This window comes from Saccostrea cucullata, unplaced genomic scaffold, assembly GCF_032062105.1.
Source record: "Saccostrea cucullata isolate Sc308-1 unplaced genomic scaffold, CSIRO_AGI_Scuc_v1 ctg787, whole genome shotgun sequence".
NCBI classification, from domain to species: Eukaryota; Metazoa; Mollusca; class Bivalvia; order Ostreida; family Ostreidae; genus Saccostrea; species Saccostrea cuccullata.
Genome location: NW_026933448.1, coordinates 280285 through 306314, shown reverse-complemented (window position 1 = coordinate 306314; position 26030 = coordinate 280285). Strand labels below are relative to the sequence as shown.

The following is a 26030-nucleotide window of genomic DNA, read 5'->3' as shown; positions in this document are numbered from 1 at the left end:
GGTTTCCTGTCGAATTATAAAGTACTTAATCTCTCTTATTGGAGTGTATGTTATAAAAACATGAATTTACTGAGTACTGATAATATTCCAGAAAGATACTCTTTGGATATGATTTTTTCCACTTCAAAAACATTGTAAAATCAATGAATTGGGAAATGCTAATTATTGTCCCAATTCCATTTAAGCTATATTTAGATTTAAAAAAAACCTCCTAAAATGGTTTACTGATTTCCTTAAGGCTTTAAAACCCCAAAGACAATCGAATCTGTACCGATCTAGAGGAATTTAAATCTGTCTATTTCCAAATTAGATAACTCGTGATTGGAATTATCAGGTGACTTTTTGTCATATTCAGAATTTAGGAGTTCTTTTAACTATATATATTCCTTGGCATTATTGCACTAGTGCATTTATTCTGGGAGTTAATCTGACGACTTTTTCCCCTGTGGACGATAGGTTCCGGAAAACTGGAGTGAGAAAGGTAAATTATATATTTTGCATTTGTTGTCTTGTTCCCACCTGGCTGTATGTACGTTGATTATTGCTATCAATATAACTTTATTATAAAACATAAAACTGATTAGTGGTGTCATTTTATGAATGGCTTAATCTAGTGAAACTGAATTATACATCTTCATATATACTAGGGTACTCCATCATTTAAAATTTTACTGTACAGTTCAAACCATAAAAGAGCCTTTTTGGAGATCAATGACATGTCGTTATGATAGAGAAACAAATTGGGGATATCATATACAAAGTGTTGATTTATATAAAATATTTATTTTAATAAATGTCTTTCAAGACCAGAGTTCCAATTTAAGCCATATTAATTTTCGCTCTTTTGGAAATGAAAAGAATCGCATTTTTACGTATAAAATTTATAAAAAAATTTCTTATATGTGTGTATATGTTTATTTACATGTCAAATATAAACATTACCTAGAGCTTCTGTCATACAGTTGACTTGGTTTTGTACTTCACGAATTAATGTTAATGAATGAGACTCAGAGTGGATCTCACTTACAAACATGAAAAAAAAAAATAAAAATATAAAGTTACTTATAATGAAAAGTAATCATTTAAAATCTTTGATATAAATCAAAAAAGATATTGCTTACTGAACTAAATCCTACTTATTTCAAACTTTGCTTAACACCTTAATTTGGACCATGGGTACATGTATGCATCAACTTGTAAAACAACTTCGGATTTATACAATATAAGTAACAAGATACTTTGCCGTTTATTATTGTCATTACCAGCTTTTCTCTGTATTTTTTCAATCATCAGTCGTGTTTTCCCACTTCTGATTATAAAAAGGCCCATAACGATTCAAAATTTATTGATTGTTTTAATATACTTGTATTAATATTTAATTTGTCAGCTGATTCTCTCTTTAACACGGTGCATTTAATCATATAACCTATCAAGCTATGCTATTTCATGAAATTTATCCCTAACTACTCCAGACTAAAGTATGCGGGTAATCTGTGAAAGAAGTGATTTCTTTATCCATCCTGAATTTACTCCAAAACTCGGCATGTATTGAATAAACCAAACAGCTTGAGGTACATACAAATCTTGTATTTTGTCCCTCTTGAATTTCGGTTTGCCACTTTTAATTGTAATTTAGCAAATCTTCATCTTACGGAAGAAATGCTATATTGCATATCTTACCACTGGGAATGATTGAAGAAAAATAGTACCTTAGAGAAGGGTAACTATAGACCAGTGAGCGTCCTCCCAACAATATCAAAACTTTTCAAAAGAGCAATAGAAACACAGTTGACAAACTTTTTAAATGACATTCTTAATCCTTTTTTATCAGCTTTTCGGTCAGGTTTTGGATGTCAGTCTACTCTGTTGAGAGTTATTGAAGACTGGAAATATGCCCTGGATAAAAATGAATACACTGCAGCTATTTTAATGGATCTTTCCAAGGCCTTTGATTGCCTTCCCCATGAACTACTTCTTTTGAAGCTAAAAGCCTGTGGACATTCTGAATCAGCACAAGAAATGCTTTATAGCTACCTTTCACATAGAAAACAATGTGTTAAATTAGGGCACCATGTTAGTGACATCTTAAACATCATTAAAGGTGTCCCACAAGGATCTATTCTTGGTCCCCTGTTATTTAACATATTTATAAATGACCTGTTTTTCTTTGTAGATAAATGTAACCTCTACAATTATGCAGATGATAACACCCTATCAAAGCCTGATAAATCTCTAGAACAGGTGGTAGCAGCTTTAGAACATGATAGTAGATCTCTCATTACATGGTTCTCTTCAAATAAGATGCAGGCCAACCCTGAAAAATTTCAGGCAATTTCTATTGGAAATAAAACACAAAGTAAAAAAATTGTATTTGATTTAGATGGAATCAAAATTCCTTGTGAGGATGAAGTTAAGTTGCTAGGTATAACCATAGACTTTAAGTTGTCTTTTGATACACATATTACAAATATGTGCAAAAAGGCTGCAAGGCAATTAAATGTTCTTAAACGGCTAGGAAAGCACTTAACTAAGTTAGGAAAACTAACAATATATCACTCTTTTATCAAATTTTAGTTATTGCCCCTTAACATGGCATTTTTGTACTGAGCAAAATACTCGCAAAATAGAGAAAATTCAGGAAAGAGCATTAAGATTTATTTATGAAGATTATAAAAGTTCTTATGAAAGTCTTTTACATAAATCTAAACTACCATCTTTGAAAACCAGAAGAATGCGTGCCATTGCTATAGAAACCTTTAAAATTTTACAAGGTTTAAGTCCTGTCTTTTTGCAAGATCTGGTTGTTTTTAAAAATAATTCATACAATTTTAGATATACAAATACTGCAGAGGTCCCAAGACCAAGAACAACAAGGTATGGGATGAAATCATTTAGGTATGAGGCAGCAAAGCTCTGGAACTCTCTACCCAATGAAGCCAGGCAATTCTCCTCATATAATCAATTTTCAAATTACATTTCAACTTGGTGCGGAGAACTAAATTGTAAATGCAGCTCCTGCAGACTTCAGACTAATTTTTAGTTTTATAGATGATCGTCTTAAGTTATTATTTATTTATTTATTATTATTTTTTTTTACAGTATTGTGCTTTCTTAACCTTTCCTCCTTGTTTGTGTGCATGACTTTTGTTTTAAGTACTTGTTGTTCTCTTATGTTGACTCTTTTATTTTCTTTGTGTGTTGCTCAAATGTTTTGTCTTTTATTTCTTTCTTTTCTTTTTATATCTGTTTATCAATGTCTTTGGTTACTCTTGTGTGTTTAAATGAACTTCTGTCTTTGTGAAACTTTAATGTGATATTTGTGCTCTTATGTGTATATATGTACATTATATTATAAATATGTTTTTTATGTTTTTAGTCGGTAAAAGAGCTTTATAGCTCATGTTCTCTGTTATGTGTATGTAGTCCGACTATAAATAAAATTTACTTACTTTTACTTACTTTCTATTGCTGAAAACCTACCATTTTTATTGTATTTATCTGCATTATATAGTGGACCCCCACCATAGGTTTTAACTGTACCCGGGTTTGTTTTTTGTTGGTACTCAGTAATCTGACGTTTTGATAAAAGATTCAATTCAGTCATACATTAAAACCTTCTTATTTCTGCAATTTTTGAGGGTTTTTTTTAGCCATTTTCTTGTTATTAAACTAGAGAGTTTCAAGGAATGCATGTGTGTTCTGCTTTGAAGCTTCATGAAAGACGATTAAACGTAATATCCAAAAGACTCATAACTTTTACTTTTAACGCCAAAGACTTCGCAAAGGAACAGTTACTAGCCGCGTAAAATACCTCAGTTTTTGGACGCGGCACAGGGAACGAGAATTGAACCCTTGGGCCTCGAGTTTGAAGCGAGCGTCAAACCCTTAGGGCCCATTTTGTAACTGGGATGTTAGTCCCAATATATACTACTACTTTTGCACTGGCGGATTTAAGGGGGGGGGCGTGGGGGGGGGGCGCCCCCCCCCCCCCCCTAAAATTTTCAAAGTATGATGTGACTAATATTTATAATGCCACATTTTGGTACAAAACCAACCAAACCACTGTTATTCTGCCTGGTTTTACTCTTAAAATACACAAAAATCCAGGAGCTTCCGGGGGCTGCGCCCCCTGGTCCCCCCATTCAAAGTATGATATAGATAGTATTAAACACGGCGTACTTTGGTACATCACTAACCAATACCACTATTAGTAAGTACTAAGTAGGTAAATCGTTTATTATGGTGGCATGTGTTACAATACAATACAATGAGAACTGAGAAACATTCAATACAATATTATCATTCAAACATCCGAACCTATATGCCACTTTTAAAAAAAAATTGAAAAATATGCACTATTATAGTGCCTGGTTTTACTCTAAAATACACGAAAACCAAGGAGCTTCCGGGGGCTTCGCCCCCTGGGCCCCCACCAGGGCTTCGCCCTGGACCCACTGGGGGCCTTAAGGTGGCCCCCAGACCCCTTGCCTCAACAAAGTTATCCACGCCCCCCTAACCACAAATCCTGTATCCGCCCCTGTTTTGATATGCATGGTAAAAAAGCTGTTGAAAATCTTCCCCGTTTTTATGGTGAGCCGTTAAAAGGGAGGCAGAGACTTGACTTATATATATATATTTGTGAATTATATTTCAAAAAGCATTTTTGATTTAATTGAATGTGTTGTTATACACCCCCATATCATAAGACTGACCCTTGCGCCACGACCGGGACTAATGCATTGCGGCATCCGCCGTACATATACGCGATTATTTTCTCCAATAATCACTTTACCTTCATCCCCAAAAAATGACACGATTTCAGTTACCACCAACTTTTCAATGCCTTTTCCTCCTGGCCCTGGCCCACTCTACTCGTTTTTATGTTCACTTCTCGTATTCGTATGTTTTTCTTACGAATCTTTTCACAGTTACCTTTGAAACAGTATTTCCCCGAAACACGTTCGACACGATGTGTTTTAACTAACCTTAAAATTGATCGTTCGTCCTGAACACTAAGTTTTTTTTCTTTCTACCCGTTCTAGGCTTAGATATATTCTCCACCCAACCCCGTTCCTGATATCGCTTTATCACTGCACAAACTGTACATCTGTTTAGTCCTAGGCACTTTGCAATTTCTGATTGTTTTATTCCACTCTGAAAAACTTTTTACGATCCTTTGTTTTATGCTTGGTGATAAATCTTTCGCCTTTCCCATTCCCTGTTTACAAACAGAATAAGGTATATAAAATTGCATCACAAACATGATACGTCATATCTAATTGTAACATAATACGTCATTTTACCAAGTCATGTGCCCTTTTTATTTAAAAATAAATACTGAGAGAAGTTACAAGACTGAGGTAAATAAAAGTGTCCATTTCTTTTTAACTGCACTGGGAACGCCATTTTGTTTATAATATGATCTGCTGTAGGTTTCATCATAAATAGTATTAAATGCCACTAAATAATTTTGTCCAAGTGGAAAAATTTTGATGAAAATCTTTCAATGACTTTTAAATGAACAAGAATGATATATTTTAGTTTGAAAAAAAAAAAAAAAGTAGATAAGAGTGTATGAAATTAAACATTATCTAATTAATTCTCACAACTTTAGAATTTCAGTTGTTCAGCAATTATTTTCAAGAAAATTCTGCTAAAACGTACAGCTTTTTAAACTACAAGATGGAAAAGTTGAGGTCCTTCCAAATAGACTTGGACGATAAACTCGGCGTATATACACCCAGACAATCTGTTACTGGAAGAGCAATCATTGATCTGGAAACAGATATGGAAATCCGTGGTAATTTTTTTCATGAGATTGTTTTACATCATATTAAAAATAAGTAGATCTGGGGAGTTTTTTTTTAAATGAAAGAAAACACTTTACTTTTATCAAAACTTATTTTTCATAATTTGAAAATATTTGAACCCTTTTGTGGTCCCATCCAGTGTTCAGGGGCATCGTTACATCGAATCGGCCGGACTTTCTGTCATCGTATATAACAAACTGGTATTTTAAAGCATAGGTGGCCCTTTGTCATCATACTGTATAACTTACCGGTATTTTATAATATAGACTCCCCCTTGTCATCATTTTTTTTATTATTATTTAATAAATACAGTTTGTCTGACGTCACAAAAGCCGTTTCAGCTTCTAAAGTAGATAGAATGTTCTATCGTTAAAATGATAAACCTCTCTTTGAAAAAAATGATGATCTTTCATTGGTAGAAAATTTCCCCGATGATGCATGCTTTTCTCAATATTTTGGTAAAATTTTCCAGCAGTTTTAAAGTAAAATAAAATGTGGAGATTTATTGTCATTTTTATGTACAAGTGGAGACATATTTATATTTAATTAGAATGTATAAGAGTAGAAAAGATAAGCTCAAAATATCACGATACCTAACTTTTCCATTATACTAAAGCATATATTTTTTCATACATTTTGTAGAACTTAGAGTAACATTTGACGGAAAAGCTCAGGTGTCTTGGAACGATGATGAGAACTATACCTACAAAGGCCACCAAAAATATTTTGATGTAACAATATGTGTATTTGGGAAAGGTAAAAACGGACTTCAATAAAGCACAAAGTTTCTTTTTTTTTAATTATTAGCATCTTAATGGATAAATAATGTTGAAAAAATAAGATATATAAACTAATTATATATACCTTTAAAAAAAATTATAATTGAAAAAAATAATTATTGAATGAAAAAAAATGAAAACAGGAAAAAAAAAAGAAGAAACGCATAGTAGAAATTCTAAGCTAAATCATATACAATAGTGTTGCCATACAATTTAATTTGGCCGAAAATGAATCATTTGAATACAAATTACTTTAGGTTATTGCTAACAGATATTCTACAGAAGGTAAGGAAAATAAAACCTCATTGTTTTGGAATAATGTTAATATTCGATCCCTGTAAAACGTAACTGTAGTTGTTTCTGCTTCAGAAAATTCAGGCTTAAAAATTCTATATCAATCAGACCATGTGACATCACAGGGGCTGGTTAAACAATTTTTGAAAGGGGGGTCCAGGGTGCCCCCCCCCCCACACACAAAATCGAACATAGATTCACACACACACTCACACGGAGAGATCTTAGGTCGTGTTTTGTGTTACGTCTCTTTTAATTCCTTGAGAAGTTAAGGACAAATGATACAAACAAGTTTTTTTCTTTGAAAAAGATTTGATATCATGTCACAAGTTTAGAAAAGTGGATGGTTCTTAATTTTTTTTTTCTCCGAAGAACCGGAAAATGAAATAGACTTGGAAAATATTATTAATATTTCAATTAAAAAAACAAATATAGACAAATCACATTCAGTGAAGATTTACAGGTGAAAACAAATTTCAGAATGTTACCTTGGTGCTAAAAATGTAATATAAGCTTTAGAAAAATATACCAAGCTAGGTGAATTTTAAGAGGAAGATCAAAATGACAAAAATAAGCAATATCACATAGGCTGATTTTTACCATTTAGCTTTTCCTTATAAAATTCAGCTGGCTTGGTATATACCTATTTTTCTTAAGTTTATATTACACTTTAAGCACCATGTTAACATATTCTGAAAATTGTTTTCACCTGTAAACCTTTACTGAATGTGATTTGTCTATACTTGTTTCTTCATTGAAATATTACTAATATTTTAAATTCCAGTTCTAAGGAGAAAAAGTTCTAAGAACCATTTACATTTCTAAACTTCTGACATGTTATTAAATCTTTTTCAAAGAAAAAATTTGTTTGTATCATCTGTCCTTAAACCTCCAACCCGAATAAAAAACAACTGTAGCCTTAAAATTGAATGGATTTGCAGGATTTTCATAGAACACAAAGGTATTTTTATAGAATTTGAAAAACTTTTTGGGTGCGTTTTAATTACACGTTATAATTAACTGTGGCCTTATGCATATTCCCTTTTAAAGACTTATATAAGTTTGTAACTTCAAAAGATAATCCGAACTAAACCTATTCAAGAAGTGGTGTAAATCAATTGTGGATACTTAAAAATTCTAAAGAATTTTTGGACAATTTGAAATCACAAGACTTTACAAAAATCAACAGCTTAAAAACTTACGACTTTTCAACTTTATACACAACAATTCCCCACGACAAATTAAAATCCAGGCTTTTTGATATCATTGACAGCTGCTTCTTCAACAAAAATGGAACTCGTAAATTTATTTACCTCGTCATTGGTCAGTTGAAAAATTATTTTGTCAAAACAGATTCTGATTGCACACACAAGTACTCTGAAGTTGACATCAAGAAGATGCTTGAGTTTCTGATTGACAATATCTATGTGGTTTTTGGAGACCAGGTATTCCAACAATCTAATGGATTTCCCATGGGTACAAATTGCGCTCCGTTATTAGTAGACTTATTTTTATATTTATATGAAGCAGAATTTATGCAAAATCTTATGCGTGAAAAGAAGAAAACACTTGCTGTGGCATTCAACTCGACATTTAGATATATGGATGACGCATTGGCAATTAATAATGATAATTTCCATTCCTACGTCGATACGATATATCCTGGTGAGCATGAGATAAAAGATACCACAGAGTCCGACACTTCTGCTTCATACTTGGATATGTTACTTGAAAAAGACACTAATGGTAATCTAACAACCAAGCTATATGATAAACGTGACGACTTTAACTTTTCTATCGTCAACTTCCCTTACTTATGCACCAATATACCTTCATCACCTGCATACGGAGTATATATATCTCAGTTGATTCGATACACAAGAGCGTGCTCTACGTATGAACAATTTCTTAAACGAGGTAAATTATTGACAAGCAAGTTGATGAAACAAGAATATCAACAGTCTCGTTTAAAGTCATCATTTCGTAAATTCTATTGTCGATACAATGACCTTGTCAGCAAATACAATTTATCATTGAGTCAAATGCTTACTGACGTTTTTCATACCAATTGTTAGTCCATTATTTATACACTGAATTGACGACGGATTTTTTCCGTTATTTCCTGATCATGACAACGAGCACACGGCGGGTGTGACCGGTCGGCAGGGGATGCTCACTCCTCCATGGCACCTGATCCCACCTCTGATGTTTCGGAGGTCCGTGTTTGCTCTGCTCTTATTTTGTATATTGTTTAGTGGACGTTGAGATTGAATACTCTTCGTTATCTCCTATGATATTAAACAATTCCAAAAATATTTAAGGTTTGGTGGGAGGTAATGTACACCGTTTGCCCCCGGCACAACATGTGTTCCCTTTCACGTTCGTGTTGCCTCCTCAGTTGCCGTCTTCCTTCGAGGGAGAACACGGGTACGTTCGGTACAAAGTAGAAGGAATAATAGACCGACCTCGGAAGTCCAATCTACGCAGTGTTAGGCCTTTCACTGTCCTAACAACATTAGACCTGAATCTAGAACCATCGGTTGCTGTGAGTAATTGAAAATGTTTCTTATGAAAGTACCAGTACTTTCTATGCATGCATTAATTGTCATGTATGTGGAAAATTATGCTCTTTTTTTCAGAACGGTATAGAAATTCAGAACTCGAAAGACCTTTGCTGTCTATGTTGTAAATCAGGGCCTATCGTGGGAACGTTGAAACTCAATCGAACTGGATACGTTCCTGGGGAATCAATTTATTTCGAAGCAAGTGCTCAGAATAATACCAGCCGTGTTTGTAGCATGTATGCTGATCTACAAATGGTACGCAGCCTTGAGTTATATTGCTTTTTTGTATTTTTATAAAATAAATCTTTATCTATGCCGACCAGTAATTCAATTAAATCTACAGCTAGCGAATTTGGAATTCCCTATGAAATACAAATCATGATAAGATAACCAAGCCAGTGTATTAACTTTTGTTGTCGTCTCTCTACATAAAGATTATCCTGTAAAAGTTACACGTGTAAATATACCTATTTCAATCACCAAAAGGTTATGTTTCAGTAAAATCTTCATTGTTAAAATAAAAGGTATTGATTTTTTTTTATAGGTCACAAACTACACTGCCTACATGCATGGAAGAAAAAGCACATTGACATTACCGAAAGTAATCAACCGTATTAAGCACCAAGATTTGCCTCCTGGTGAGTCAGAGGTTTGGAGTGGAGATAGGTTTGTGATCCCGCCTCTGGCACCTTCTTACCTGGGAGGGTGCTCTCTCATCAAGGTCAAATATTTGGTAACGGTAAGAAAACTGGAGTAATTACTGTAAAGTGATGATATAATGAATCCTTGAAGTGTGAAACAGTATTCATCTGTAAATTATCAGTATAAAATGAGGATGAAATGGTCCAGGATAAAATTCACATTTTCTTCTGTAGCTTTCAATAAACCCCTCTGGACCGTCGTTCAACTTACAAATCCCAGCTGAAGTTATTATAGGAACAATTCCATTGCAATCTGTGGTACAGCAATATCAACAGGCAAATTCTACAACTCAGCCATCCGCTCCACCATTAATGCGTATGTTTTATCAATTTTACAAGTACTGGTACCTTACATATGTTCACAACTCTTGAACACTGCTTGTTCACTGCTGTTGTGATACCCTAAAAGTACACTAAACCTCAGGTTACAGGAAAGTAGCATCGCTTCTTGAAAGAAGGGACAGAAAAAAAATTGACAACTTACCTGAAAAAAAATTGGACGTAAGGGTGGTGGTTTATCATTTTCGACAAGATATTTTTTAAAACATCTCTATAAAAAAACCTTTTATGCTGCAACAAAAATAGAGTTGGAGGGGGAATCTTTCAATGAACATAATCATACTAACTTAACAGTCAAAAGACATGTTTAAAAAAAAAAGTGGGGAAGGGTTGGGGGTGGGGGCAGCAACCACCCCCACCCTCGATACTACATGCCTTGGTTATAGGTAGTTAGAAAAGAACTAATATACTGTGTCTTTTATTTACAAGTATTTACATCTCTAGTCATCAAAAAGGGCATCGCAAAGCGGAGCATGCCCTTGGAAAAGAACACATCCCGATATAAGCTCTTGTGAAAAAGATATAATTACATGTATATGTATTCTAAAGCATTGTTTATGGAGTTAAAATAATTTATACTGCAGCTGATCCTAGCTTCACCGAGTCGATCTGGGGCCCTACCAACATCGGGAGGGACGAGGGGGGAGAGAACGGACAGATATATGGACAACTGGAATTTACTCCCAGATACTCGTTTTACAAGCGGTAGTTGGTTAGACGTGTACATGAACACTGAGGTATTCCTCTGCTTTGAAGAGAAAGAAAATAAGTACATATTTAGAATTCAAATCCATTTAGTTTTTGGTTGTCTTTCTGTTATATTTTTAATTTTCTTGATTGTGTGCCATATACGTATGTGTAAATAAATCCGTTTACAATTATCAAAATAAATGTTTAATCATAGTTTGGTTACAATAACATCACAGAAAATCATACTATGTTCTTAGTACTGTGAAAATACAGACTGAAAGTATATGCAGTATTGACATGATATAGCAGACTAAACTGTCCAAAAGTAAAAGTGTTTATATACTATCGACTGTGTAATACGTACTTTACAATGTTTTACAACAAAATATCAACTGCAATCTTTAGCGTGAAATACTATATGTAATATCATTTAGAAAATATATATAGGTATTATTCATCTTGCTTCCTGTGTGAACAGTCGGCAGATATTTTTATAGAATTATTGTTTTAGAGTTTTTGTTAAAACTTTTCATGTATGAAACACATTGTAATGTTACTGTTTGTTAGAAAAATGATTTATAGTCAAAAAAATAAATACAAAAATTCTAAGGCTGTTTTCGAGGAGAGGGAGGTTGGAGGAATTTTAAGGGTGCAAATGAAATTGCTAGGCTTAAAGACCCAATTTTTTTACCGTACGGTTACCTGAGGAGGGGGAGTGGTCAAAGTAACAGTGGTGTTATTTACCTGGAGACCCCCAATACTCAAGATGTCAAAAATCTGTGTATACGTAGCATTACACAGGAAGTCTGTGTTTGGTAATCAGGGTAAACAGTACGTGTTTTTTGTCTGGTTTTGAGTGAAACTACGTAAAATAATTATTTTAAGATGGAATTTATTTGTAAACTAAACGCTTTCATCGTAATCATGGTAATGTTTTGAAGGAAAAAAAATAATAAGATTCATGTATATCGTTTTAGAAAATGTTTTCCTTACATAAAAGAAAAATTCACGAATAAAAACTACAAATCAATAATATTTATCTTTTTTACTCTTCAATAAAAGAAATCACTTGATTAAAAAAAGTGTGACTATTGAAATAAAAAAAAATATTGATCCACCTATTCGTCGTGCATGTGAACATGCATTTACCGCGATCGGAATATTTTTTTTATGGCGAACAATGTTGTCCACAATGTTCCATATTTTTTATTCTTCGTGTGTTAACAAAATTTTATTTTTAGAAAGATTTCTTTTCAGAATCGATCACTACTAATTATCTTCACATTTTCATTACGTATACATACAGACGCTAGAGTAAATTCGAGCATTAATTCTAACATCAATTTTTGTGCAACATCGTGCGGATTGTAGCCATAGTACAAAATAAAACATCTTTTAAAAACTATACTTTGCCGTTTATTAGTGCTGAATATTTTTCTTCTATCCCATTTCTTAAAAAATAATTTAGTTCGTCGGACTTCTAATTACGGCAATTAGAGCTGGTTTCTGTGGACGCGGTATTTTTTTCTACAGATAAACGTGGACGATATAATACTTACAAGTAACAAACAGCAATGAAGATAGAAAAGAAATATTTTATTATGTCAATTTATAATAATCTACTTCCAATTATTTTTTGAAATAAAATTCAAACATATTGGAGTTTTTTAATCCGCGTGTATACTATGCGGGTACATGAGAGCGTTTGACGCGTGACCAGGTAATTGTTTTCAAAACATGCAAACTCAGATTATCAAGAAGCACAGGTAGCTGAGCTGTCAATCAAATCAGAAGCTATTGTTTTTTTAATGATTGACAGGCGGTAAATTATTGATCTTGAATCAGGTAGATTTTGGGGGCGTTAACATAAAATTGGGTGTTTAAGTAGAATTTGTTGTAAACGTCTATGTGCCGTGAAGGTCGTTAAATTTTCATTACTGATTAATATATTATGTTATGATGGTTTTAAATATATTCAAGGAAAAAAAAAAGGGTTACCGATACGATATTGAAAACAATCATAAAAAAACGTTAATTTACGATGAATCATTATAATTTTATTCAGCAAGTGCGATGATGACGGTTATCTAGTATAGGATATCTTTTATCATCTACAAACACTAATAGATATTAAATACTTTGCCCAAAACTAGTTACAAATATAACTTGAAACTAATACTACAGTCACTTTCAAACTTCTGCTTGATAAAGTCACTGCAAAGTAAAAGAATCGCTAAAAACAGTAGCATAACTTTCAGTGTTTTCTTAGCATTCTAAATGACTGGTCCATATAGTGACGTCACAGTGGCCAAAGGCCTGAAACTGCTCCATTCAGAAAATCGCTCGGGTGTGAAGTGGGGTTTATCCCCGATATCTCCCTTAATTGTTCATAGATTTTGATGTTTTTTTTTTCTTTGATTTTATTTCGCCGTAATTACATCTCTTACATATAAAAGAATTGCGATTCATTTCTATTACCCTTTAAGTAGCGAATAAGTTGAAAGACGTAAGCACCAGTATGGTGATGGCGAAATAAGACTTCAAGAATAAGGAAGGTTATGATGGAAACGCCGAAGTAATCGTGTTTATCATACAATTTACTTGTTAGTCGACTCTTAAGTATATAAGCAGTAAAACATCCAAACGTGACAGGCACTGTGATGTTATTTTTTTTAAGTTCACTTGTATGGGCAGCGGAAAGGGCCAAAATTACCATAATGAGAAAACAAACAATTTTTAAAATTACTATGACCATAAAAACTTAACAAATGATATACAATGTATAATAAACAGACCTTTTCGCAAAACAAATATGCATTAAAGAAAATATATCCGCTTCCAATACACTAGGCTACATGTATATCGATTTGATATATACATTTACGTAATTATTAATTCGTCAGTATATCTGAACGTTAAATTTAAGGCCACAGTTAGTGATTTTTTTTCTATTTTGAAGGTTTTGAAAATTTTGCTTCATCGGAATATAAAAACAATTCGACAAATAGAGCAAACGGAATTCCAATTTGTCTCCGAAGACTATGTTGTCAACAGAAACTACACGTCTTTTTAATATTAACTACAGAGTACTTCACTGTAGAATCAGAAATTTTAACAAAATAGTGTTGTTGATGACCAATCACAAGTTATGAAATTTGTAATATTTTAATTTTGAAAATATTTTTTATCTCCCCGACAACAGGAATGGGCTACAGTTTAACTTAGCTTAGTTATAGGAGATATTGAATTGCTGTTCAAGTATTATCTAAAGCATAAGCATCGTATGGGATTTATAAAAAAAAAAAAGGACTCTCAATATTCATTTATAATAATCATAGTTTTTACAGGAAGACGCCCCTCCCAGAAAAAAGAAACTATGTAAGAAAACTCAATTTTATTATGAAGCGTCTTGCAGTTCTACAGTTCTCCAGTATTTTTTTCATTATAAAAGGCTCAAATCATCATTTTTGTTTAATTCGTTACTTCTTACACTTTTTTCTACATCTAATTCGAAATAAAACATTTACATTGCTAAAGAAAGGACGCATTGTTTTCTTAACTTGCTTTTATGTTAAACAAATTTTAAGAATGGCATACAATCTTAGGAAAGTGCACACCGGGAATATACAATTACATTTCAATCGTTGTTCCTGTAGCTTGTAAATAAAAGAATAGCCATTTGAATATTTTGTATTAAGATATTGATAGAAATTGAATTGCAGAAAAGATACTTGATATAAACAATGTAAGACAAAGTGTGTTAAGAAATATTTCCATGTAAATTTTAGAATGAAAAAGTCATCATGAGAAATCAGCTTTGACATTACTTTGTGTCATTTGAATTCACTTCAAATTGAATCCTACGATAAATTCTGATTCCGGGTTGATGGAGTGACCACTCATTATGCTGGGTAACTTGGTGGTGGCTGCATCGAGTAGCCTGGTTGATATTGCATGGGATAACCTGTCTGTTGCGGCACGGGATAGCCGGCTTGTTGATGTGTGGCTATTGCAGTGTTTGAATTCACCACCGTCACACCTAAAAGTAGGTAATTAGATAAAACTCTATCCTACGACTTTGGCGAAAATGAATTAAAACAAATGTGAATGAATTGTTTTTAGACAGTCTTAGCTTGCGCTGTTGGTTGACATTCCTACATGTTGATTGAAATTCTTACCTGTTGATTGACATTTTTACCTGTTAATTGACATTCTGACCTGGCACTGTTAATTGACATTCTTACCTGGTGTTGTTGATTGACATTCTGACCTGGCACTGTTGATTGACATTCTTACCTGGCACTGTTGATTGACATTCTTACCTGGCGCTGTTGACTGACATTCTTACCTGGTGCTGTTGATTGACATTCTTACCTGGTGCTGTTATTTGACAATTTTACCTGGTGCTGTTGATTGACATTCTTACATGGCGCTGTTGATTGTCATTTTTACCTTGTCATATACTAGTAGTTTGTCATTCTAACCTTGCAATGCTGTTTGACATTATTACTTGTTGATTGACATTCTTACCTGGTGTTGTTGTTTGACATTCTTACCCGGGGCTATTGATTAATATCCTAACCTGGTACTGTTTATTGACATTCTTATCTTGATCGTCATTCTTACCTGGTGATGTTGTTTGACATTCCTACATGATGCTGTTGTTTAACATTATTACCTGGCGCTGTTGATTGACATTCCTACATGATGCTGTTGTTTAACATTATTACCTGGCGCTGTTGATTGACATTCTTACCTGATGCTTTTTATTAACTTTCTAACATGTTGATTGACATTCTTACCTAGCGCTGTTGATTAATATTCTTACCTGGTGTTGTTGTTTGACATTTTGACCTGTTGATTGACATATTTATCTGTTGATTGACATTCTCACCGGTTTTTGACACTCATACCTCTTGATTTATATTCTTACCTAACGCTGTTGTTTAACATTCTTACCTGGTGATTGATATTCTTACCTGGCATTGTTGATTGACATTTTTACCTGTTGCTGTTGATTGACATTCTTACCTCTTGATTGACATTCTTACCTGTTGCTGTTGATTGACATTATTACCTTTTGATTGACATTCTTACCTACTGATTGACATTCTTACCTGTTGATTGACATTCTTACCTGTTGCTGTTGTTTGACATTCTTACCTGTTGATTGCTATTCTTACCTAGCGCTATTGATTTACATTCTTACCTGGTCCTGCTGCGCCATGCATCACCACGCCTGCTCTACTGTGACCACAACACGATTTACAGATACAAATAATGACCCCCACAACCACAGCAATGCAGCCAAGTCCTATCAGGACAGGGACCCACCTATAAATCCAAAAATAGAAGCAGCCACTTAAATATTTCCTTAATGTAGCATTATTTACCTGATTAGAAACCATTATTTGAAATTGAAAAAAGGTAAATATAAGAACTTAAAAAATATTACTGGCTGTTATATAGAACATGTTTAAAAAAATTTTCATATCATACAATTAATTGTAAATAAACCTGGATTATGAGCATTTATACAGACATAATTTCTGTATTCTCATTTAGTTACATTAAGGTCATCAAAGTGGCTCTTTTTCATCTTTTATAAAGTTAGTTGTTTTAAGTTTAACTTGAACAAAGCCTTTTTTAGCTAGTACATGTACCTGTACTTAGATATTCTTAATTTAACATACAATTCTACGCGGAAAAAAGATTAATTTTCTTTTTTGGACAATCATTTTTAAAGCTCCTGTATCATAAACATGCAAGCTGTATTGTATGTTTATAAATCACAACCTAAAAAGTTCAGATATGCTGAAGCAAAACAGTTTCTCTCTGAGCAATACGGCACCATATTTTTTTAGTTATTATTACCAACTACAATATGAAATAAGGATTGTACAATGTATATTGAATGACTAGTCCTTCTGAGAGAGAGACTATATTTCAAATTGTCTAGATATTGTAGCATAAAATGAATATTCTAGACTTGCTCAAGTCTCTATGTTTTTATTGTTTATTTTTATAAATATTTTTTTTTTAAAAAATTCTTTTTCTTATTTGTATTGCTGTCCTCTGCTCTCTGTCATAGTTAAATGTTATCAAACATAGTGTTTGACATTATCAAAAAGTTTGAAAGACTGCACTAAAATTAAAACATAGAGACTTGAGCAAGTCTATGAATATTCCTGATAGCAAAGATACACAAAAACATATATATATATATATAGAGAGAGAGAGAGAGAGAGAGAGAGAGAGAGAGAGAGAGAGAGAGAGAGTTCTATTATGGTTAAACCCACTCGTGTTGGGAGAAGTAAGCGGCGCAAAGGTCTTTCCTCTCGCTAGATGGCGCCTGAAGCAGGACGTTACTACAGCAGTCGTATTTTCCCAACTGGACACAGCAGTAGTCGTCACACCACTTTTCCTTGTTGTAGGAAAAAAGTACGTCGAAATGAGCTTTACAGCACTCTCCTGCCCACACCAGTAAGGGGCCACTCACTGTCCAATAAAGTATGGTAAATAAAGTGCTATATTCAATAGGGCTATCAAACTTTAATAAAATTTCAAAATAACTCTCACGGTAGCAAAGTATTTCAATTACTGAGTACAATAAGAGATAGTTGTTGCATTTTATAGCTTTAATGTACAGTTAATCCTAATTTTTATCCTATTTTAATACCTAATATGTTACGGGGTTGTAATATCTTCAAATAAAACTTCGTAGGAAGAGAATCAAATTTATTTTCTTTCTTGGAATTTGATATCATAAAACAAAAAAAAAAACATTTGCTTGTTTGTTTAAAGTTCCTTTTAATTATATTGAAACGCAACCATATGCTGAAAATTTAGACCTATATTTAAAGTCAGGGTCATTGAACAGTTTTTTAAATTGTGCCAACACCTACTGTGACACGGGATCTCGGTTTATTCGGTTTCAACCGATATTCTCAATGTCCGCCGGTGGAATTCGGACCTGCGATGAAGGATTTACTCCTTACTTCACGACCTTAGAACAAACGCTGTAACCACTGCGTCAAGCTGGCGTCAAATTAAAAAATAACTTACGTCTAAATTACAACACTTCTTACCCTCTAAAATCCCTTTTAGCAACTACAAGAGTTCCCGTCTGACACATCCAATGCTTTATTCCACCTACAGTGTACAACTCGGAATGTTCTTTACAAATTTTTCTACCACCCACAACTTCCTCCCATTCAAATATCCTATAATTTTCAACCCGTCATACCATTTATATCTTTCTATCAGCTAAAATTTCCAGTCATTTGCAATATCTCCTTTTAACTACAACTTCCTAACACCTACAACCAATCCCACCGTCTACAATTTCTTTTAAATTTCCTCCCAACTAAATCATCCTACAATCTACAATTCTTCCCAACAGCTCAAAATATCCAAACATTAACGACCCTTCTACCATCGACAAGTTCTTCTCAACTAAAACTTCCTATAATCCGCAATCCTTCGTATCATCTATAATTATTTGATATCATCTACAAACCCTCCTACCTTTTACGGATTTTTTGCCAAGCTGTAAAAAATATTACAATCCGCCTAACCAGGTAATATTAGGTGAAAAGCGTTAGTTGTTCATATTATATTACATTGAAGTCCATTTCAATGTGTGATGTATTTGATATATGCCGAATACAGTTCTGTATTAAAAAAATATCAGACAGTTTGAGGCCCGACAGGGCCGAAAACCGTCTGATATTATTTAATACAGAATTGTATGAGACATAAATCGTACTTAAAACATTGCTTTTGAGTTACCTGCGACAGTCCGATATTGGAACAATAAATAAAGGTGTTAATGACCTCTGAAGCAATTTTTTCAAGAATGCAGGCTTAAATAAAAAGTACTTATTATTTAATGATTTGGCTACACTGAAGAAGGCATTTGAAAGGATTTGAAAAAGAAAGTGGGGACAAAATTTTTCTTCATTAAAACATACACGGAGATTAAATCAGTGCAACAAATTATCATTTAGACAATCTAGTGAATGATGAATTTGCAATGGAATGGAATGGATATGAAGAATATCCACAGAAAATCAAGCAGATGCAAGAGGTATACTAGACCATTTTATTTTTTTATGTTAAGCGTCTACATGTTCCTTTGTTTTTGATGTTCCATTTCAGAAAAACAAATATAAACAATAATCCAGGAGTATTGAGGGAAACGTTGAAAAACTTTTTTCTTTCAAAAATTTCTTCCAAAATTTGTTCCAAATCTGTCAACTTAGTTATTAATTATCATATACTAGGCCTAGTTACCTTGATTTTGCATCTAAGCATTTTCCTTTAAATGAGAAAAATGAGATCAAATTGCTTGAATGCGGCTCTTTCTAGTGTCTAAACTTAGAGTTTTATTATGAATTTATTTTTGGGGCTTTAAAAATTAATTTGCTTCTCTGGTGACCCTCAGTGTGCCCACTCTTTTTCAAAAACCAGAGAAAGGGATTGAAACACGTCTTCCATTTTAATAAGTTTATCAGGAGATTACCCGTTTTTTGTGGGTTTTTTGTTTGTTTTTATTTGCATTATCTGGTCTGTCGCATGTTCTACCTGTTACAGTATATTTTGTGTAATTGAAAGGTTTTTTTTTTCCATTTTGCAATTATGTAAGATCAATGTTTCAAAATCATCATTCTATGTAAGAAATATAGATTGCTGTTTGTTAAATTATCACACTTTTTATTTCTTTTGTTCAGTAGCAGTCCAATTTTGAAGGATATCAGTACTGATACAGTCTAATATTACGATTAATATCAGACTGCTCACTAATATCGGACTGCCACAGGTAAATTTTTTGACTGCAAGAACAAAGGAATGACATCACAGCAATGTTTTAATCTCTTTCATGTTATGTCTTATTAAAAGAGAGAGAAGTTTATTTTTTTTTTTCAATTTTTTGTTATTGTAAATCCAACGACTAAATCTTTACTTAATAATATAAGAAGTTATTAATCTTCTTCAAATGCTATTCAAAATTGAAATTCAAAAAAGTACACATTGCGAGAGGTAATCACTAGGAGGATTCAGGTGCAGTGAACGTGACAAGTGAAATAATCTTTATTACCTGGATTCTTCAAAAGTGGGATGAGATTCTATGGAGGTGGACACATTAACTGAAGTCGTTGCACCGTGTCACTGAATGCAGAGCATTGTATTTCTCTTAATTCTCTAAACTTTAAAGTTAACGTGGACCGCAACAAGTACCTGTGTATCTTTAAGATTTCATGACCCTTAATGGAAATTTAAGAAATGTATTGTAAGATTTGATTTAAATCATTATCTATCATTTTATAATTTTAAACCGAGGAATATATATAATTTGTTTGAACGTCCCATTCAAGATTTTTCCTATTTATATAGAGATGTCACTACTGAGTATATATATTTTGATAAAAGCTTCAAATTTAAAGCTTATCTCGACACTTAAGGGGATGAAGGATGTATGGTCACGTGACTCAGTTGATTTACGTCATAATCTCTGATAAAATATGTACAAAACGAGATTGAAACCACAGTACTTGTATAATTTTTTTACTGTTTGTTTGCGTTCACCATCTAGTATAAAAATATCTGAAAACATTCAAAATTTCTTGCAAATATAATCAAATTACGGAATAGATTAATCCACTCTGACGTTTCCCTACTCTGCGCGTCCAATGCGTCTTTGACGTCATAGTGGATCTCTTAGTTCAGTAAGATCATACACGGTAAAAACGGGTAGTATAAAATCATAAAAACGGGCCATAATATGTACATAGTAGGGTATTTTGTAAATTTCAGAACGCAAAAAATATTTTTACATGGTTGTTGACGGAAAAGTTCTGTGGGTTTGTCTTATTTCGCTTATTTCCGGAATGTGTGACGTCAAAGTTGGGTTTTCCCGTACTCGAGAAATGTAAACATGACACGTTTTTCTCATGATCATGACTCGTTTAACTTTGCCCCGTGCAATATTGAGCTCAGCTTCACCAATCGATATTTTTACAGTTAATCAATACAATGACGACCTTGAACTTCGACGTAAATTTTCAAATATTGAATGATAGGATTTTTTGCAAATTAATTTTTTTATGGTTTAAGTTGTCCTAAAAAAGTCGTAAATTTCCGTCTCCAGATGTGGTGTTACAAAAGAATCTTGCTTTTTCGAATTTTTAACCCTATTCATACTCTAAAATATTTTAAAAGACACATTTCCGCTGGTATATTTTTTATCTATGGTGAAAAATTTCAATTATCGACCGAGTAATGGACCCAGAAACACGGAGAATAAAAACTCCGCTCAGACACTGTGGGGTATGGTATTTGTCACTCAATATCTCAGAAATAAGTCTAGAAACCTATTGATATGTCTGCTTTATAGTATGTAGGACATACTAAATAAGATATATACAAAATATGAACAAAATTAAATGACAGGTATTTTTTCAGCTAAAGGTCCTTCATCCCCTTAAGAACATTGACCAATGAGGGTTTGTGCCATCTGTTACCATGGCACAGAACCTTAAAGGTCTCATTCTCAAGATCCAGGTAACGGAACAGTCACTTCCTTTGTTTTTATAAGGTCTTATCCTTTGAAGCGGTGAGGCGATTAAGAATCGAACCCGTGTTCCAAAATACACACTTGCAAATTTGTATCTAAAAAAAAAATACCAATACAGAACAAGTTTTAAAAAGTACGTCAAATTTCACTAACGAGTATGGTAAACACAGAGTTTCTGTAAACGGATATGAACGTTTCTGGGAAATCCTTCTTTCGGTTTAAAAGATTCAGAAAACAATGCACTATTGAGATTTATTTAGTATGAATATTAAAATAAATAAAGTAAATTAATAAAAAGGAAGATTGGCTTTTAAACAGATAATTTTAATGATATTAATTCCCCAAGAAGATATTCCTATCATGCAAAAGAAAAGTATGATAAAGTTGCTTTTATACAGAAGGTTCAACAGACTACTTTTCTTAAACAATAATGTTGCAAAATCTACGCATAAAAAATTCAATTTCACCAAATTTTGCACCTAATTGTAATTCTATAATGCATCTGAATGATTTGCATTTCGCGATAAAATCTGTTTCTATGAGCTTTTGGTTTAAGGACGACAAACGGAAGATACATTAAAACCAAATTCAGTGAATGATTAATCTTTGTTGATTATGTTTAAACAAAAACAGAAATCTATATTTTGAAATTTTTGTGTCCCTTTTCTCCATTTTTGTTTTCTCCATGCGCATAAGATATTTAAAACATGCAGTTCTTGAATATAAAGTGATAAGTAAAATACACCTTTAAGTCTGAAAAAATCATATAATTAAGCTTGCAATCTTGTATGATACAATCTTTTGTGGAATAAATTAGCCAAGTATTAAATATTTCAATTAAAGATGGAATATAATAATACCTAGAAAGAGGAAGGTCGTCCAGGCATACAGGCATTCCATGACTGGGGAATATATATCCTTCCGGCCAGGTAACGCTGGTTACCTGACTGTAAAGGTAACTCTCCATTAAGGGAAGTAAATCAGGAACAGAACAATTATGAAATATCTAAATTTTTTTGTTTGTTTTTATGGTCATGGAAAAGGATTTTATTGATTTAGTTGATTTCATACTAAAATACGAAAACATAAAATATACATAAATCTGGGAAAATATGGGAGAGATCATAAACAAGCATTTTGACAACAAACATGTAGACCGACTCCATGTTTTTTGTACTATTTGCACTATTCTTATGCAAATCTTAAAAAAAAGATATCGTAGTCTACAAACGAGATCTACTGGTCGGATATATTTGTACAGGTGTAGCAGGCGTAGAACTTTTGACATTTTATAGCACTTGGAGTAATTACTACTATTACGAATGAGTTCTAAAGGTGAATTGTAAAGGCTTGTCAAAAGAATATTTTCATGTGAAGTCAGAAGCAGGAAAGATTACTTAAATTCACCGAGGAAACGTACTTTATTGACAAAGCGTTAAGAAGATCAGATACAAGTTCTATAACATCATGATATTACTTATGATCTTAAACAAATTCAGGACAGTCTCACTGAGATCAGAGAATCTATGGTTAAGAAATCGGGATGTAAAACTTATAGTTTCCGAAATTTTGCTCAAAATGAAAAATGAACTGAAAGGTGAAATAAAAAAAAGAAATAATTTCAGAAATGAAAGAAGATTTCGAAAAGGGTATTAAAAACAAAGTTAAGGAAGAATTCGAGGAGAAAATAGAGAGAACACATAAAGAATTCCAAACACAAACGAAAGAGATTTCGGATGGATTCAATCTTGATTTTGACACTCTTAGAGAAAAACTAAGTGTACAGGCAAGGGAATTGAGGGATTTGAAGAAACAACTTCAGACATGCGAATCTATTGCAGGGTCTGCAATCACCCTCGCTAATCAAAACCAGCAGTATTCCCAAAAAGCTAACATAAAATCTATGAATTGGGCAGAGGAGAAAAATGAACATCTTAAACAAAGGCTTTGCGCGACACTCAAGGAAGCGGTGAACGTTGACCTTGACCCCGCTGATGTCCTGGCGATCCATCGGATTCCTGGAGGAGATGGAAGAGGACCACGACCTGTGATCGCAAAATTCCGAAACACCGACATCAAGATCATGGTAATCAAAAACAGAGCTGACGAAAATCTTAAAGAGATCTTCACCATGCACGATCACCTTACGCAAATGAACATTAAACTGGTGCGCGACTTGAACAATGATCCGCGAATTTACAGTGCTTGGTATTATAATGGAAAAGAGTTTGCCCTAGACGAAGAGGGAAATCGCTACAAATTTTACATTTTGGACAACGTGTCTGAAAAATTGAAAGGACACTAAATAATTACTCAAATATGCAGCGGAGCTGACTTTGCGAAAATAACACTTGTAGACTGTGAGATCGGGCTCGATATTCGCTAAATTCAGATCATGTTTACTTTTTGTGTGAGTGTGTCGGTGAATGTTTGTATGTCCCCCTGTTTTTCTAATATCATTATGTGCTTTCATTATTCGAAAGATGGTGCTTTCACTTATTTGATGTCTCTTTATTGCTTTTTTCTAAACCAGTACAAACTAAATAAGTAGCTCAATTAAATTAGCAACGGAGAATTGTCAAGGCTTGGCAACAGGTACCAAGAGACAGGATGTTTTAAATTATTATAAGAAAAAAGGTTTTTCAAATCTCTGTTTACAAGATACTCACTTTACTAAAGAAATGGAACCTTATTTTGAAACACAATGGGGATATAAATGTATTTTTAATTCGTACAAGTCAAACTCAAGAGGGGTATGCATTCTCTTTAATAACAATTTTGAATTTCATATTCACAGGGAGAAACGATTATGGTAATTTATTAGCTCTCGATATGACAATCGAGGATAATAAAGTTACTTTAATTAATATATATAGACCAAATTCTGACAATCCAGAGTTTTATGAATTAGTAAGAGAGACATTTTTAGAATTTGATAATTATTATTTTATTTTATGTGGTGATTTTTATCCGGCTCTTGACCCTTCAATAGATACAGAAAATTATTGTAACATTAACAATCCAAAGGCAAGACAAAAACTTTTAGAAATTATGAATGACTTACAAATAATAGACTACTTTAGGGTTTTGAATCCAAATTTAAAAATGTTTACATGGCGAAAGAAAAATCCAATAAAACAAGGACGATTAGATTATATTTTAATTTCTGAAAATATGTGCAACTTGGTTGAAAATTTAGCAATTAAACCAGGGTACAGATCGGACCACTCATCAGTAGTTCTTGAAATAAAATTCAATACCTTTAAGAAAGGGAAAGGTGTTTGGAAATTTAATAACTCTTTACTTACAGACAAAACATACGTTATCAAAGTGAAAGAAACAATAAAATCTGTTAGAAACAAATACGAAAAGAATAATGTGCTGATAGAAAATATGGATAACAGTACATTTTTTGAAGTCCTTCTAATGGAGATTAGAGGCATTACTATTTCATATTCATCATATAGAAAGAAAGAAAAAATAAAGAAGAAGCCTTGTTAATTGCACAAATAGAAAAATTAGAGGCAGAGAATACTTAAATTTACATTTAATAGAGGAGAAAAAAAAACAGATCTTGAGAATTTAAGAAAAGAAAAGTTACAAGGTCACATCATAAGATCCCGAGCCATATGGGTTGAATATGGAGAAAAACCATCTCAATTTTTATGTAAATTGAAATCCCGTAATTATTTGAATAAGATTATCAAAAAGATTAAAACAGAGGAAAATGTAACTATTTACAATCAGTCAGAAATTTTAAATAAAATCAGGATGTATTACAAATCTCTCTATACTTCTGTAGATGCAGAACTTCTCGACATAGATCTTGCAGAAATTATAACAGATACTGAGGTTCTAAAACTTGAAAATCATATTGCCAAAACACTTGAGGGAAAAATTTTGGAAAATGAAGTCTTAGAGGTGTTAAAAAACATGAAAAACAATAAGTCACGAGGAAGTGATGGCTTCACCGCAGAATTTTTTAAATTGGTTTGTTCAGATTTAAAACTTTTTATAGTACTTGCCATAAATGACATATTTCAGAGGAAAGAACTTCCCATTTCTCAAAGATTAGGGTTAATTACATGCTTACCAAAAGGTGATAAGCCAAGAGAAGTTTTGAAAAATTGGCGACCTATCACACTTTTAAATGTGTTTTATAAACTTTTATCAGGTTGTATTAGTCATAGAATAAGATCCACCCTGGACAATATATATCATAACAAATACTCAACTTGGATTTTTAAAAGGAAGATATATAGGTGAAAATACCAGAT

At 32.9% G+C, this 26030-nt stretch overlaps 2 protein-coding genes across 3 annotated transcripts in view; one reads left to right on the top strand and one right to left on the bottom strand.

The window, feature by feature from the left end:
* The window catches only part of LOC134238345 (protein shisa-5-like), a 39687-nt gene extending 16964 nt beyond the window's left edge, over positions 1-22723 (bottom strand). Inside the window, exons 1-4 of one of the 2 annotated variants that reach the window (XM_062720471.1) lie at positions 22614-22718; positions 17477-17675; positions 16387-16511; positions 14557-15216 (exon numbers count right to left, since the gene is read on the bottom strand). In XM_062720471.1, the coding sequence (XP_062576455.1) occupies positions 15080-15216; positions 16387-16511; positions 17477-17675; positions 22614-22653 (501 nt within the window). In that variant the 5' untranslated portion in view covers positions 22654-22718 and the 3' untranslated portion in view covers positions 14557-15079. Of the gene's footprint in view, positions 1-14556; positions 15217-16386; positions 16512-17476; positions 17676-22613 lie in introns of those variants that run through there. The other variant, XM_062720469.1, reaches the window with a different exon arrangement.
* Positions 5788-11561, top strand: LOC134238365 (arrestin domain-containing protein 3-like). The gene is made up of 7 exons (XM_062720505.1): positions 5788-5800; positions 6453-6566; positions 9205-9428; positions 9523-9702; positions 9992-10186; positions 10323-10464; positions 11072-11561. Exons 1-7 carry the CDS (start codon positions 5788-5790, stop codon positions 11194-11196), a joined length of 993 nt encoding a protein of 330 aa, XP_062576489.1. The 3' UTR covers positions 11197-11561.
* Positions 22724-26030: the final 3307 nt, after the last annotated feature.